Source organism: Colobus angolensis, unplaced genomic scaffold, assembly GCF_000951035.1.
Source record: "Colobus angolensis palliatus isolate OR3802 unplaced genomic scaffold, Cang.pa_1.0 Scaffold34, whole genome shotgun sequence".
Lineage (NCBI taxonomy): Eukaryota > Metazoa > Chordata > Mammalia > Primates > Cercopithecidae > Colobus > Colobus angolensis.
In genome coordinates, this window is record NW_012116710.1 from 688,950 (window position 1) to 702,467 (window position 13,518).

Here is a 13,518-nt window from a genome sequence, read left to right on the forward strand (position 1 = left end):
TTTCACCATGTTGGCCAGGATGGTCTCGATCTCCTGACCTCGTGATCTGCCCGCCTCAGCCTCCCAAAGTGCTGGGATTACAGGCATGAGCCACCCACCGCACCTGGCCTAAACCTCAATTCTTTAAAAGCAAATCTGGGAACACAAGCAGTATGGCCGGTAGCACTTTCTTCTCTCTACTATTAGAGTTTAAGCCCATCTCTCTCTTCCTCTCCCATTCTTTCATCTTTTCAGTCCAATTCCACTTCCTTCTGGCTTTCCACGGTCTTTCTCTTTTCTCTCCACACTGACTACCATATCCACCTCTGCCCCACTCCTAACACACAGACCCCTCTTTGGACTTCCCCCCCTCCCAGTGGCCCTTGAGTTCTCTCTGCTCTAACAGGCAGCCAAGTCCAGCTCATTAGCTGCTTTTCTTCCTCCCTCCACTTAGATTCACTCTTCTTTCTGGGGATCAGATCTGTTCTTTAGGGGAGCAATTCTCAGCAGGTGCACTGCAAACAACTGGGAGGTGTATTGCATGGAATTTGTTACCACTGTTGGTAAAACTGCCCAAGTTTTGGAAATGACTGACTTTCTATAGAAATTGAGAAGATTTGAGGTCACTTCTCTAATAGCATCCCTTTCTTTTGCTTGAATTCTGATATACTTTCTTGAGGGGGAGAAAGAGGGTGGCATGTCAGCTGGTGTGCCAGGAATTACACGACATGCAGCCTACCTTATCTGTACTGCAGCCTGTAATCTGGGTGCCTGTGGGAGTGTGTTATGCACCATCACATAATGTCACGTGTGTCATGGCAGAGAAAAGGGTGAGAATTGGTGCTGAAGAGAGCTGGTGCCAAGGCCTAGAAGAAGCCAGATGGTTCACACCATCCATGAGTCATACCCTTGTTCAAAGATAGGGATGTTGCAGTCACCTTGGGGAAGAGGTAAAGGGCTAAAAAGGAAGAAGCTGCTTCCTACAATGTTTCAGTCTCTCTCCCTTCCACCCCCAAAATGCCTTTCAAATGAACAGTGATGAGTGCCTGTATCTGTATGGCAAATCAGACACAATCCCCACTTCTGTTGTGTAGTGGGGAAGTTAGACACATAAACAGCTATATGCTAGGAAGATGGGTAAGGGCCATACAAAAACGAATAACATTTATTGAGTGTTTGCTGCACACCAGGCACTGTCCTAAGCACTTTACGTGCATTAACTCATTTAATGCTCACAATAGCTGTGTGCAATAGGTTCAGATTAGCATCACCACTTTACAGATGAACAAACAAGGCTCAGGGAGCTTAGCTCACTTGCCCTCTGTTAGGACCCAGGCAGTGTGGCTCCAGCGCCTGTGTGTCCCGGCCCACTCTAGCAGCCAAAGTCCCATTTCCCACATGAGTGGAGAAACAGGAGCTAATGTTTTTCTAGGACCTGCTGTGTGCCATTTGACTTAGCTCATTCATTTTTAAAAAGAACTTTTTAATAAGATAAATGTTCATATTTGCACGCGTCTGTATGTGGTCACATGTGACTGAGTGGTTAAGTGGCATTTTACACCAAGGTGCTCACACTTCCTTCCATGGGCCTGCTGGGGACTGCTGGAGCCTGATGCGGTAGTAGGCACCGGGCAAGGTACTATATAAATAAATGTAAAGGCCAAGAGTTTGTAGCCTATTCATTTTTATAATTCCACATAATCCTGACAGTATCTTTGTGAGTAGGTAGTATTATCCTCATTCTGTCATCAATAAAACTGAGGTTCAGAACAGCAGTGATGTCCTGAAAGTCACAAAATGGCAGAGCCAGGATTCAAATCTGGTTTACTTAGAAGCCAAAGCCCCATTCTTTCCTTTGTACCCTGTAGTTCACAGTGCCAGAATCTAGGCTACCTATAGCATGGCAGGCAAGGAGTACCTTCTCTGTGTGACAAGCACCTAGAGCAGCCCTCAATTCCAGGCCTGTTGGCACAGTAAGTGATACAGGGTGGACATTAAGAGCACTGGGGCTGGAGGTTGAATGCCTCTGCCTCTGCCATTCCCTTGTTATGTGACCTATCTGTGTTTTGATTAACTTCTCAAAGCTTAAGTTTTCTCATCTACAAAATGAGGACAATAAGAACACTAACTCTATGGCTGTGGTAAGAATAAATGTAATAGTTAAGCACAATGCCTGGCTCATAGTAAATCCTCAGTAAACCTTAGCTATTATAATTGTTATCTCCCAAGACTATCCAGTGAACAAACATAGCACCTAGAGTTTGATGGAGCTTTGAGCTGATGTTGGCACCAGCTGAGAGAAGACCCATGGCAGCTCTAGTCGAGGCCCTGCCCACCAGTGCTAAAACAACTTATATGTAATTTGTCAGTGACATCCAGTGACCTTCCTTCTTCCCTGATTCTTCATACCATCATCTGAACCACTCCAAGGGGTACTAACTGCCCCACCTTCCTCCTTTTAGAGGAGGCTGGCTGCGCCGCTGCAACCCAAAGAAGATGGTGTCACGTATAGCAGCTAGGACATGAGCTTTGCAGTGGCAGGTCTGGGTTCACATCCCAGCTCCACCACTTTCTCACAAGTGAGCTGGGGCCAGGCGATTAACCTTCCAAGCCTTAGGTTTTCTTTTCAGCAAAATAGAAATGATGATAGTACCTATAATATCTGAAGTTAAGGTGAGAATGAATGAGACAACACATCTGAAGGGCACAGGCAGAATAAGTGCTCAGTGGCAAATGACCCATCGTCTTTAAGGGAGGGAAGTCTCAACCATGTGATGCTGAGCTCCCTGTGTGTACCATAGGTACATCGAGAAGTCTGCAGAGGAGCTGGACGAGGAAGTAGAGTATGACATGGACGAGGAGGACTACATCTGGCTGGATATCATGAATGAGCGTCGGAAGACAGAGGGTGTAAGTCCCATCCCGCAGGAGATCTTTGAGTACCTAATGGACCGACTAGAGAAGGAGTCGTACTTCGAGAGTCATAATAAAGGCGACCCCAATGCGCTAGTGGATGAGGATGCTGTTTGCTGTATCTGCAATGATGGTGAGTGCCAGAACAGCAATGTCATCCTCTTCTGTGACATGTGCAACCTGGCCGTGCACCAGGAGTGCTACGGTGTCCCCTATATCCCTGAGGGCCAGTGGCTATGCCGCCGTTGCCTGCAGTCACCCTCTCGTGCTGTGGATTGTGCCCTGTGCCCCAACAAGGGTGGTGCCTTCAAGCAGACAGATGACGGGCGCTGGGCCCATGTGGTGTGTGCCTTGTGGATCCCTGAGGTCTGCTTCGCCAACACGGTCTTCCTAGAGCCTATTGACAGCATTGAGCACATCCCACCAGCTCGCTGGAAGCTCACCTGCTACATTTGCAAACAACGGGGCTCAGGGGCCTGCATCCAGTGCCACAAGGCCAACTGTTACACAGCTTTCCATGTGACATGCGCCCAGCAGGCTGGCCTTTACATGAAGATGGAGCCTGTGCGGGAGACAGGCGCCAACGGCACCTCTTTCAGTGTCCGCAAGACAGCCTACTGCGACATCCACACGCCTCCAGGTTCAGCACGCCGACTGCCTGCCCTGTCGCACAGCGAGGGTGAGGAGGATGAAGATGAGGAAGAGGATGAGGGTAAGGGCTGGAGCTCAGAGAAAGTCAAGAAGGCCAAGGCCAAGTCCCGGATCAAAATGAAGAAGGCACGGAAGATCCTGGCAGAGAAGCGGGCAGCAGCACCTGTGGTGTCAGTGCCCTGCATCCCACCACACAGGTATGTGGGGAGCTGGTGGACCGGCAGGTGAGGGAGAAAGCCTTCTGGAGAGGAGCTGGCAGCCTTCTGAGTGGAATAGCAGGGCTGGGCTATCTTCTTCCCAGGAGTGGAATGTCAGGGCTGGGCTATCTTCCCAGGAGCTGCATAGAAGTTAAAAAGAACATATTTTCAAAAGAGATAGTTGTCTTTAGCGGGTCACCTGACTTAAGAGCCAGAAATGTCAACTTTTAGCTAGTATAGCTAACAGGTGTTTTGAACTGCCCTTCATTTTGATGGTGTGGTTTGTTAAGTTGGGATGGAAGAGGATGGAACTGCCACTGGCAGCAATGGAAAAAGTAGTCTGATTATGAAGAAACAAATAGAATGAAAAACGGGGAAGGGGAAGCTCAAGAAGTTGTGAAGTGGTTACTGCCTCTCGTGGGCTGTGATGGCCAGGGGTTTTTTCAGTTCTCTCGTGCCATTTATTTGATTTATTATATGTTTCTGCTATACAGTTGTACTTCATCTTAAAACCTTCAAAGGCTTAGTCTCAGTGGGGCTCTCAGGGTCAAATAGTACTCTGGGCTGCTGTGACTAGAGCAGTCTTCGGGGCAGAAGTCCCTGATCCCTGGTATACAGGGTTAGGGATCCGGTTTAGTGATGGGAGCTTGGTTTCCTGTCTGCTGTGGTACCATTGATGGCACCACTCTTTCTTCCTTGCCTTAAGTCCAGAGTCCCAGGTCTTTTGGACAAGAGATACTTTCCCTTCATCCCCATTCAGGAACTCTCACTGGCTAGAGACCCTTGCTCTGCTTAAGAGAATCAGGGCCCAACAGGTTTTACTCTTTGTTTCCTGCCTCCCAGGCTTAGTAAAATCACCAACCGCCTGACAATCCAAAGGAAGAGCCAGTTCATGCAGAGGCTGCACAGCTACTGGACACTGAAGCGGCAGTCACGGAATGGGGTCCCATTGCTACGTCGCCTGCAGACACACCTGCAGTCTCAGAGGAACTGTGACCAAGTCGGGGTACTGTGTCCAGTTCCCTGTGGGCTCTGGGAACTAGGGCCAGGGGGATGAAACCAAAATTTGCAACTGTAGTTTCCAGTGTCAGAGGGTTTAGACTCTTTCCTCCTTTAAGCTAGCCCTCAAGCCAGGATCAGCGTGGAATCCTCAGTGAAAGGATGTTGTTCCTATGTGTTTATGTATTCATTCGACAAACACCAAGCATTTATTCTGCCAGGCCTTGGGGACACACAGATTGAGGCACTACCAATAAATTGCTGTGCTCCCTCTTTTGGCTTGACCTGCCCTTGACCTGAGTTTCCTGGGTTCTCTTCTCCCTGCTGACCTTTCCTCTGGCTTTCTAATCATTCTCTGATCTTTCTTTTGCCTCTGCAGAGAGATTCTGAGGATAAGAACTGGGCCCTTAAAGAACAGCTCAAGTCCTGGCAGCGACTCCGGCATGACTTAGAGCGAGCTCGGCTGCTGGTGGAATTGATCCGCAAGCGGGAAAAACTCAAAAGGGAGACGGTGAGTGATCCTGAGCCAGCGCTATTTTATAAAGGAGGAAACAGGCCGGGCGCGGTGGCTCAAGCCTGTAATCCCAGCACTTTGGGAGGCCGAGATGGGCGAATCACGAGGTCAGGAGATCGAGACCACCCTGGCTAACACGGTGAAACCCCATCTCTACTAAAAAATACAAAAAACTAGCCAGGCAAGGTGGCGGGCGCCTGTAGTCCCAGCTACTCGGGAGGCTGAGGCAGGAGAATGGCGTGAACCCGGGAAGCAGAGCTTGCAGTGAGCTGAGATCCGGCCACTGCACTCCAGCCTGGGCGACAGAGCGAGACTCCGTCTCAAAATAAATAAATAAATAAAGGAGGAAACAGACCCAGGAGAAGAAAAAGTGTGTGTCCCCCAGCCAGATAGCAGCAGGGCTGACACTAGAGTCAGGTCTCCTGGTTCTTGGTGTGCTTTTAAAAGGTCTACTGGAAGCAGAATGTCACAGGAGCGTATGAACAGAATCCTCAGTTATGTGACATAGGTAGCTGATGGTGGTAGTTCAAGAAAGGGGGAGGCCAGAATCGTTGGTGCAAGTTTCTTATACCTCATAGAAGGTAGACCTGTATGCGTGCACCCAGCTGTGAGGGTGGGAAAGAAGGTGGCTTCCCAGGCCAGCTGGGACCATATGCTCAGATCTCTCTGCCACTGGACTGGCCAGGGCCTGGCTGATCAGGCCTTTTTCTGTGTTAGATCAAAGTTCAGCAGATTGCCATGGAGATGCAGCTGACCCCTTTCCTCATCCTCCTTCGCAAAACCTTGGAGCAGCTCCAAGAGAAGGACACAGGCAACATCTTCAGCGAGCCGGTCCCTCTGTCTGAGGTAACCGAATTGGACGAAGTAAGAATCCCTTCCCCTCACTCCACCTTCTCTCTGTTCCTCTCCCAATTGGACCCCTGCTGCAGGTCTGGGCCAGGGACTAGATGGGGACCTTGAAGAGAGGGGCTGGTGGCTCTGGGGCAGGATGAACTGGAGCCACATGTATCACCTGGACTCTGTCTTGTCCCTGTCACACCCCAAGGGCCCAGAATGGGAGGCAGTCTGCACTCCTTCCCCAGAGGCAGGGACTGAGTCTGCCAAATGAATAATCCCAGGGCAGGAAGACACTTTCGGGGTGCTGAACCCTAGAACGGAGACTTTAGAAGGCTCAGCACCTAAAGAACCAGCTCTGAAGCCCTAGGTCCTGACTGGCAGACTCTTCTCTCTAAAAGGTATAAAATGAGAGGTCTGAGGCAGCAGCCTCCTTATAAGTTACTGTTAAGTAAAAGGAGCTCTAGGAATGCAAGGTGGTGTTTATTTTTAGAGGAGTCCCCAAGCCATTTTCTTACTAAAGCCTCATGTAGTCTAAAAAGTATATTTGGCTCTACTTTCATGATTTTCTAGGAGAGGAAAAGTAGGCCCAGAGAGGTGAAGAGACTTGCCAAAGTCACACAGCTTGTGACTGGTAAAGTCAGGACCAAAATTTAGCTTTCCTTTCGCCTGTGCTATATGCCTGCTTCTAACTGATGGGAGGAGGTTGCTGGATGTATTTCAGAGGGGCTTGTTAGGAGCAGGGTTCGGGGCAATGAGGAGGATATCTCTACTTAAAACAAACTTGCCCTGCCCTCCCAGGTACCTGACTACCTAGACCACATCAAAAAGCCCATGGACTTTTTCACCATGAAGCAGAACTTGGAGGCTTACCGCTACCTGAATTTTGATGATTTTGAGGAGGACTTCAACCTCATCGTCAGCAACTGCCTCAAGTATAACGCCAAGGACACCATCTTCTACCGGGCAGCAGTGCGGCTTCGTGAGCAGGGTGGTGCTGTGCTCCGCCAGGCCCGGCGCCAGGCAGAAAAAATGGGCATTGACTTTGAGACGGGCATGCATATCCCCCACAGCCTGACTGGAGATGAGGCCACACACCACACTGAAGATGGTGGGTGATATGTCACACACACATATAAGAGGCCAATGCCAGGGATGGACAGCTTTCCAAAAGTCCCCTTCTGGGAGCAGGCAGTGTAGGCAGAAAGCAGCTAGGCTGAGCAGTGGCACACTATCCCCAGGAATGCTCCCCAAGAAGCCAGACTGGGTGAATGGATAGCAGTGCCCGTCATTCCACATCTTGGTGCTGCTATTTTACAGCTGTTCCTGGTGAGAAGCCGAGGAGGGATGAGTGGGTTTCTTGCTGCCTGCCCAGGTTCAAGGGGCCCTGAGGGGTGCCCGGAGTCTGACCTTTCCCCTCCAACCTTACTCCTAGCAGCCGAGGAAGAGCGGCTGGTCCTGCTGGAGAACCAGAAGCACCTGCCAGTGGAAGAGCAGCTGAAGCTGCTTCTGGAGCGGCTGGACGAAGTGAATGCCAGCAAGCAGAGTGTGGGCCGCTCACGGCGTGCAAAGATGATCAAGAAAGAGATGACAGCACTGCGGCGGAAGCTTGCCCACCAGCGAGAGACTGCACGTGATGGGCCTGAGCGGCACGGCCCCTCGAGCCGGGGCAGTCTGACACCCCACCCGGCAGCCTGTGACAAGGATGGGCAGACAGATAGCGCCGCAGAGGAGAGCAGCAGCCAGGAGACAAGCAAAGGTCTGAATCCCATGGCATGGTGGACCCCAAAGCAAGTCAGACTTTGGCTCTGCAGCACACACTCAACCCCTGCCATTCCCCAGGCAGAGGTCCCTCCTACGCAGCTAGCTGTACTTTCTCCCTCATTCCCCAATCAGGGGCCTCTTAGCTGCCTCTCTGGCTATTTGTATAAGAGTTAATGTTCCAAATTCCAAGCCCCTAAAATGATCTCCCCAACTTTAGCTGGAGTAATGGCCCTATATACCCAGGGCATGACCCTGGATATCTGCCTTTCTCAAATCAGGCCCCTCACCAACTCTCCTTCTTTCTTTCTCTGCTCCAGGCCTGGGTCCCAACATGTCCTCAACCCCCGCACATGAGGTGGGCAGGAGAACCTCAGTTCTGTTCTCCAAAAAGAACCCGAAGACAGCTGGACCGCCCAAGAGGCCGGGCCGGCCCCCCAAAAACCGGGAGAGCCAGATGACCCCCAGCCACGGAGGCAGTCCTGTGGGGCCCCCCCAGCTCCCCATCATGAGCTCCCTGCGTCAGCGCAAGCGGGGTAGGAGCCCCCGGCCCAGTTCGAGTTCAGACAGCGACAGTGATAAGTCCACAGAAGACCCCCCAATGGGTGAGCCTTACCATCACCCAGCCCCCCAAGAGAGTGAGCAAAGCTGCCATTCTTCCCAGCATACTCCCAGTTACCCCTTTATTTGCCCGTAAAAGAGAGAGCTAGAAGGGCCCTTAGGAATCCTTTAACTCCACTCACTCATCTTACAATTGGGAAAACTGAGGCCCAGAGACACTATGACCCAGCTAGAGTCCCACCCAGGGCCCCCCGCCTCCATTGTATCACTTTACCTTTTCTCTTCTCGCCTTCCTTGGGGATCTCCTGCCCTTTAAGCCGTTTGTGTCCTAAAGCCAGTAACTGCCAAGGGAAGTAAGGGGTGGGGCAGGGCTGTGGCCAACTGTGGTAGACACTGCCCAGAGCTAGCTCTGCTGGCAAAGGTTGGAGGAATTTTCCAGCACGGAAGGGGAACCCAAGCTCCAAGTCCCTCTTACCTCCATGTCATCTCTGGTCTACATCTTCCTGACCGGTTCCTTCCCTCCTCCCCTTCCCTTCAACCAAGACTTACCAGCCAATGGCTTCAGCGGTGGAAACCAGCCAGTGAAGAAGAGTTTCTTGGTATACCGTAATGACTGCAGCCTTCCCCGGAGCAGCTCAGACTCTGAGTCCAGCAGCAGTAGCAGTAGCAGCGCTGCCTCAGACCGGACCAGGTACCAGCCCTCCAGATCAAGGCCAGCCTCAGGGGATGCCCTTCCAGGGCTCTTGGGCCTTTCTAGGTTTCCCTGTTGGAAGTGGGGTGGCTGCCATCTCAGTCTAGATTAAGATGACTCAAACTCAAGGTTCTCTGTTAAATAAATAAATCAGGGGCCGGGCGCGGTGGCTCAAGCCTGTAATCCCAGCACTTTGGGAGGCCGAGACGGGCGGATCACGAGGTCAGGAGATCGAGACCATCCTGGCTAACACGGTGAAACCCCGTCTCTACTAAAAATACAAAAAAAACTAGCCGGACGAGGTGGCGGGCGCCTGTAGTCCCAGCTACTCGGGAGGCTGAGGCAGCAGAATGGCGTAAACCCAGGAGGCGGAGCTTGCAGTGAGCTGAGATCTGGCCACTGCACTCCAGTCTGGGCGACAGAGCGAGACTCCGCCTCAAAAAAAATTAAAAATAAATAAATAAATAAATAAATAAATAAATAAATCAGTGTTACCATTAATGGAACAGAGAGAACCATCCTGGGTTAAGGTGATGATTAGAGTATGCACTCCTGCCGCCACTGCTCAGTCTAACCCACTTCAGGTCACCAGCCTAGCCCCTGTGGGTGTTTGAATTTGAAATTCCTCATATAGCCTCTGCTTTCTAAAAGTCTCAGACCCTGGGGGCTTTAAGAGCAGAGGGCACATACCATGCTGTTCCCCATTCTTCCCCTCCTTTGAGCTGAGCTCCCATTGTCTTGTCCACAGCACAACACCCTCAAAACAAGGCCGGGGCAAACCTTCCTTCTCTCGGGGCACTTTCCCAGAGGACAGCAGTGAGGATACCTCAGGCACTGAGAATGAGGCCTACTCCGTGGGCACTGGCCGCGGCGTGGGCCACAGCAGTAAGTTCCCTTGCCCAAGGCCAGGGATGCTGGGGACCCAGTGTCAGGGCCTCGCCAGCCCCCCAGCTGCTGATCCACCCCCTCTCCCCCATTCCTGTGAAGTGGTAAGGAAGAGTCTGGGCCGGGGAGCTGGCTGGCTGTCAGAGGATGAGGACTCCCCGCTGGATGCTCTGGACCTCGTATGGGCCAAATGCCGAGGGTATCCATCATACCCAGCTCTGGTATGCTCCGCTTCTGTTATGCCCCTTGCTTTCCAATCCCAGAATACAGATTCACAGTTAGCAGACTTTTCCTACTCCCTGCTGAGCTGTGGGGCACAGTTTCTTGGCAAGGTAGACTGGTGGGCAGATACAGCTTGAGTACCATTTAGAGGCTCCCACTCAGTTTCTCCATCTCTCCCTTTTCCTTCTCTTTGCTCCTTGGGCTCTGAAATAATTTAGCTTGGAAAGAAGCTGAGGGTCAGCATTGCAGTTCTAGTAGCATGATAACCTTTCTGTCCCCACTTCAGACGTACTCTTTAAGTTCTTGAGGAGGGCAAGCCTTGGGAGGACGTGGACTGAACCCGACTGGGCTCTTATTACACCCTCAGATCATTGATCCAAAGATGCCCCGAGAAGGTATGTTCCACCATGGAGTTCCCATCCCTGTGCCCCCACTGGAGGTGCTGAAACTTGGGGAGCAGATGACCCAGGAAGCCCGAGAGCATCTCTACCTCGTCCTCTTCTTTGACAACAAACGAACCTGGTAAGGAGGGGAGCATTTGGTGTGACTCACAGCCACAGATGCAGCCCTGTATGGAGTCTGGTATGGAGGCAGACTGCCAGGAAACTCCAGCAACAGGCAGACTGGGCTAGCACAAGTCAGTGGGGGAGGGACTTAGAACAGTTTTTTGAGCAAAAGGGTTGTATCGACCATGTGTCTGAGAGGCTGAGTGGGCACTAGCGGACAAACAGCTGTAGCTAGATACCAAAGGACCATCAGAGACTATGACAAATATGGAGGTGGCTCCCACCCAGACTCAGATGGCTTCTAGACTTAGTTTTCCCACCTCTGCCTCCATGGTGACAAAATGAGGATAAAGCAGGCAAAAACATTCAGGCTCTGAATCCCTCTTCTGTCATATTTGCACATGTAGTCTTTGTTAATTGTCTGCAGAGGATATTCAATGTCAGTGAAGTCTGCCTAGAGCCTATGGCACAGGGTAGCTACTTCTGGTGAGGTCAGGGAGCCTCCTTTTTGTACCTATAAATACCCTGTGATTACCCTCCCGCTGCCACCACACAGTATAACCGTTGACTGGGCTCTTTCATCTCTAGACGATGAGCACTCTTTTGAGGGCAGGGGCCATCACAGAGTCTGCCCAGAGTGGGCGCTTGGGTGGTGTACTTAAGTGAATAGAGGAGGAAGGCTGCTCCTTACTCTCCCTGAGATGATTTATTTGATTTTCACCTTGTCCTATAGGCAGTGGCTGCCCAGGACCAAGCTGGTTCCTCTGGGTGTGAACCAGGACCTAGACAAGGAGAAGATGCTGGAGGGCCGCAAGTCCAACATCCGCAAGTCAGTACAGATCGCCTACCACAGGGCTCTGCAGCACCGCAGCAAGGTGCAAGGCGAGCAGAGCAGTGAGACCAGCGATAGTGATTGATACTGCTCAACACAGCCCAACCTACACAGGGTCACACAACCCTGTGACCTCTCTCCTCCCCTTTGCTCACTGTCCTGGAGTGGCACCGGCCTCTGCACTGACTCATTTCTGGTCTTGGGGCCAGTCTCAGGGGAAGCTGGGTGGGGGAGGTCCCTCCTGCCCTAAGTGCAGCTGGACTGTACAGAACACTCCAAGGGCCAGTGGCAGTTCAGTGCAAGGAGAGGGAGGGCCCACAGGTCAGAAAGAGCTCCAGAGACCTCACAGCATTGTAGAGCGGGGTGGTGGGCCAAAGTTAGGACACTGCATAAAACAGGCCATCCCACCACCTCTACCTGCTCATGCCAGGGGAATCTATAACTGCCTAGAGGCCTGAGGCCCCTACCGGTGGTGAGGTGAGCGGGCATCTGTCCAGCCTGGAAGAGGGGCACTAGGTGACTCCCTCCCCTGCTGTTGTAAATACTGTAATTATCGGAGAATTTAAATTATTCTCATTTGTAACTGCGTTTCCGGGTCGCGCCAGAGTCATTTGGTACTAAAAAAAAAAAAAAAAAAGACTGGGGCCTGTCCCCATTTCCCTTCTCTTTCCCATAGATTCCCCCGCCTTTCAAACTGGTTTGTATTTATTTCAAAGGAAGAAAATATATTGATTCTTAGAAAATAAACTGTCTTTTTAGAATTCTTTGTTCTTCCCCCCTGCCAGGGCAAAGGGGATACAAAGGGAGGTTCTGTGCCCCAGGGATGATACATAATTGGGCCCAAGTGGTTGCCGACTGCTGTGCATGCTACATTTATAAGACAGCAGAGAGAGCTCCCGTTGCCCATGCATGGAGTGAGTGGCAGGCTCTGTGCTAAGCACCTTTAGACACTCAGCTTTGCGTAATCCTTGCAATAACTATAGGTAGTTTAATAATAGGCTGGTTATCTCCACAAAGATGCTGAGGTTTCAAAAAATTATCTTGCCTACAGTTCCTACAGTTCCTAGTTCCTACAACTAGGAAGGTACAGAGCTAGAATTGGAACCCAGGTCTGTTTGCAAAGCTGGCTCTTCAACCAGTATGCTGAACTGCCAGGGGAAGAGTCAACTGTTGATTCCTTCTTGGCCCTCAGAGGCCTGAAGTCCTTTGCCAATGCCATGGCCCAAGTGTTTCAGCATCACTGCAGCTGAGACCTTCCCCCACTGCTTAACCGGAGACAGAGCAGGGATGGAGAGGGTTGCTGTTTGCTCACTCCCAACCTCGGCACCTTCATTCCAGACTCCACTGACATTTATTGAAGGAATGCCTTCCAAGTGCTAGGCGCCTGTGGGGTGGCATGCCTACAGATAGGAACAGTCACAGGAAAAAGGGGCGGCCCAGATCTTGCAGCCACTGAGAAGTGGCACAGACAATGATGGCATTGGTCTGATATTGATTCCATGCTCACGGTACGCTCTGCTAGGTCTCTGGCTGGGATATAAGGGTCAGTCCGCTGCAGATGTTGCTCTTTAAGAACTTGCAGTCTGGGCAGGGTGCGGTGGCTCACGCCTGTAATCCCAACACTTCAAGAGGCCCAGACGGCTGGATCACGAGGTCAAGAGATCGAGACCATCCTGGCCAACATGTGAAACCCTGTCTCTACTAAAAATACAAAAATTAGCTGGGCGTGGTGGTGCACGCCTGTAGTCCCAGCAACTTGGGAGGCTGAAGCAGGAGAATTGCTGGAACCCGGGAGGCGGAGGTTGCAGTGAGTCGAGATCACACCATCACACTCCAGTCCGGGCGACTGGGTGAGACTCCGTCTCAAAAAAAAAAAAACTTGCAGCCTGATAGTTAAGATACAGCAACCCCAAATCCCTATGCTAGAAGGTGAGAATGGCCCAGATAAAGTTCGTATCTCTTAGCTCCCTGCT

The 13,518-nt window shown here is 51.3% G+C and overlaps 1 protein-coding gene across 4 annotated transcripts in view; it reads left to right on the top strand.

Moving 5' to 3' along the window:
* BRPF1 (bromodomain and PHD finger containing, 1) overlaps positions 1-12,306 on the top strand; it is a 17,093-nt gene extending 4,787 nt beyond the window's left edge. Inside the window, exons 3-14 of one of the 4 annotated variants that reach the window (XM_011952250.1) lie at positions 2,781-3,740; positions 4,584-4,746; positions 5,119-5,250; positions 5,971-6,099; positions 6,889-7,198; positions 7,526-7,846; positions 8,169-8,453; positions 8,953-9,100; positions 9,849-9,985; positions 10,088-10,206; positions 10,575-10,729; positions 11,447-12,306. In XM_011952250.1, coding sequence (XP_011807640.1) covers positions 2,781-3,740; positions 4,584-4,746; positions 5,119-5,250; positions 5,971-6,099; positions 6,889-7,198; positions 7,526-7,846; positions 8,169-8,453; positions 8,953-9,100; positions 9,849-9,985; positions 10,088-10,206; positions 10,575-10,729; positions 11,447-11,630 — 3,043 coding nt within the window. In that variant the 3' untranslated portion in view covers positions 11,631-12,306. Of the gene's footprint in view, positions 1-2,780; positions 3,741-4,583; positions 4,747-5,118; positions 5,251-5,970; positions 6,118-6,888; positions 7,199-7,522; positions 7,847-8,168; positions 8,454-8,952; positions 9,101-9,848; positions 9,986-10,087; positions 10,207-10,574; positions 10,730-11,446 lie in introns of all 4 variants that reach the window. The other 3 variants (XM_011952248.1, XM_011952249.1, XM_011952252.1) reach the window with 3 other exon arrangements.
* The last annotated feature ends 1,212 nt before the right edge of the window (positions 12,307-13,518 follow it).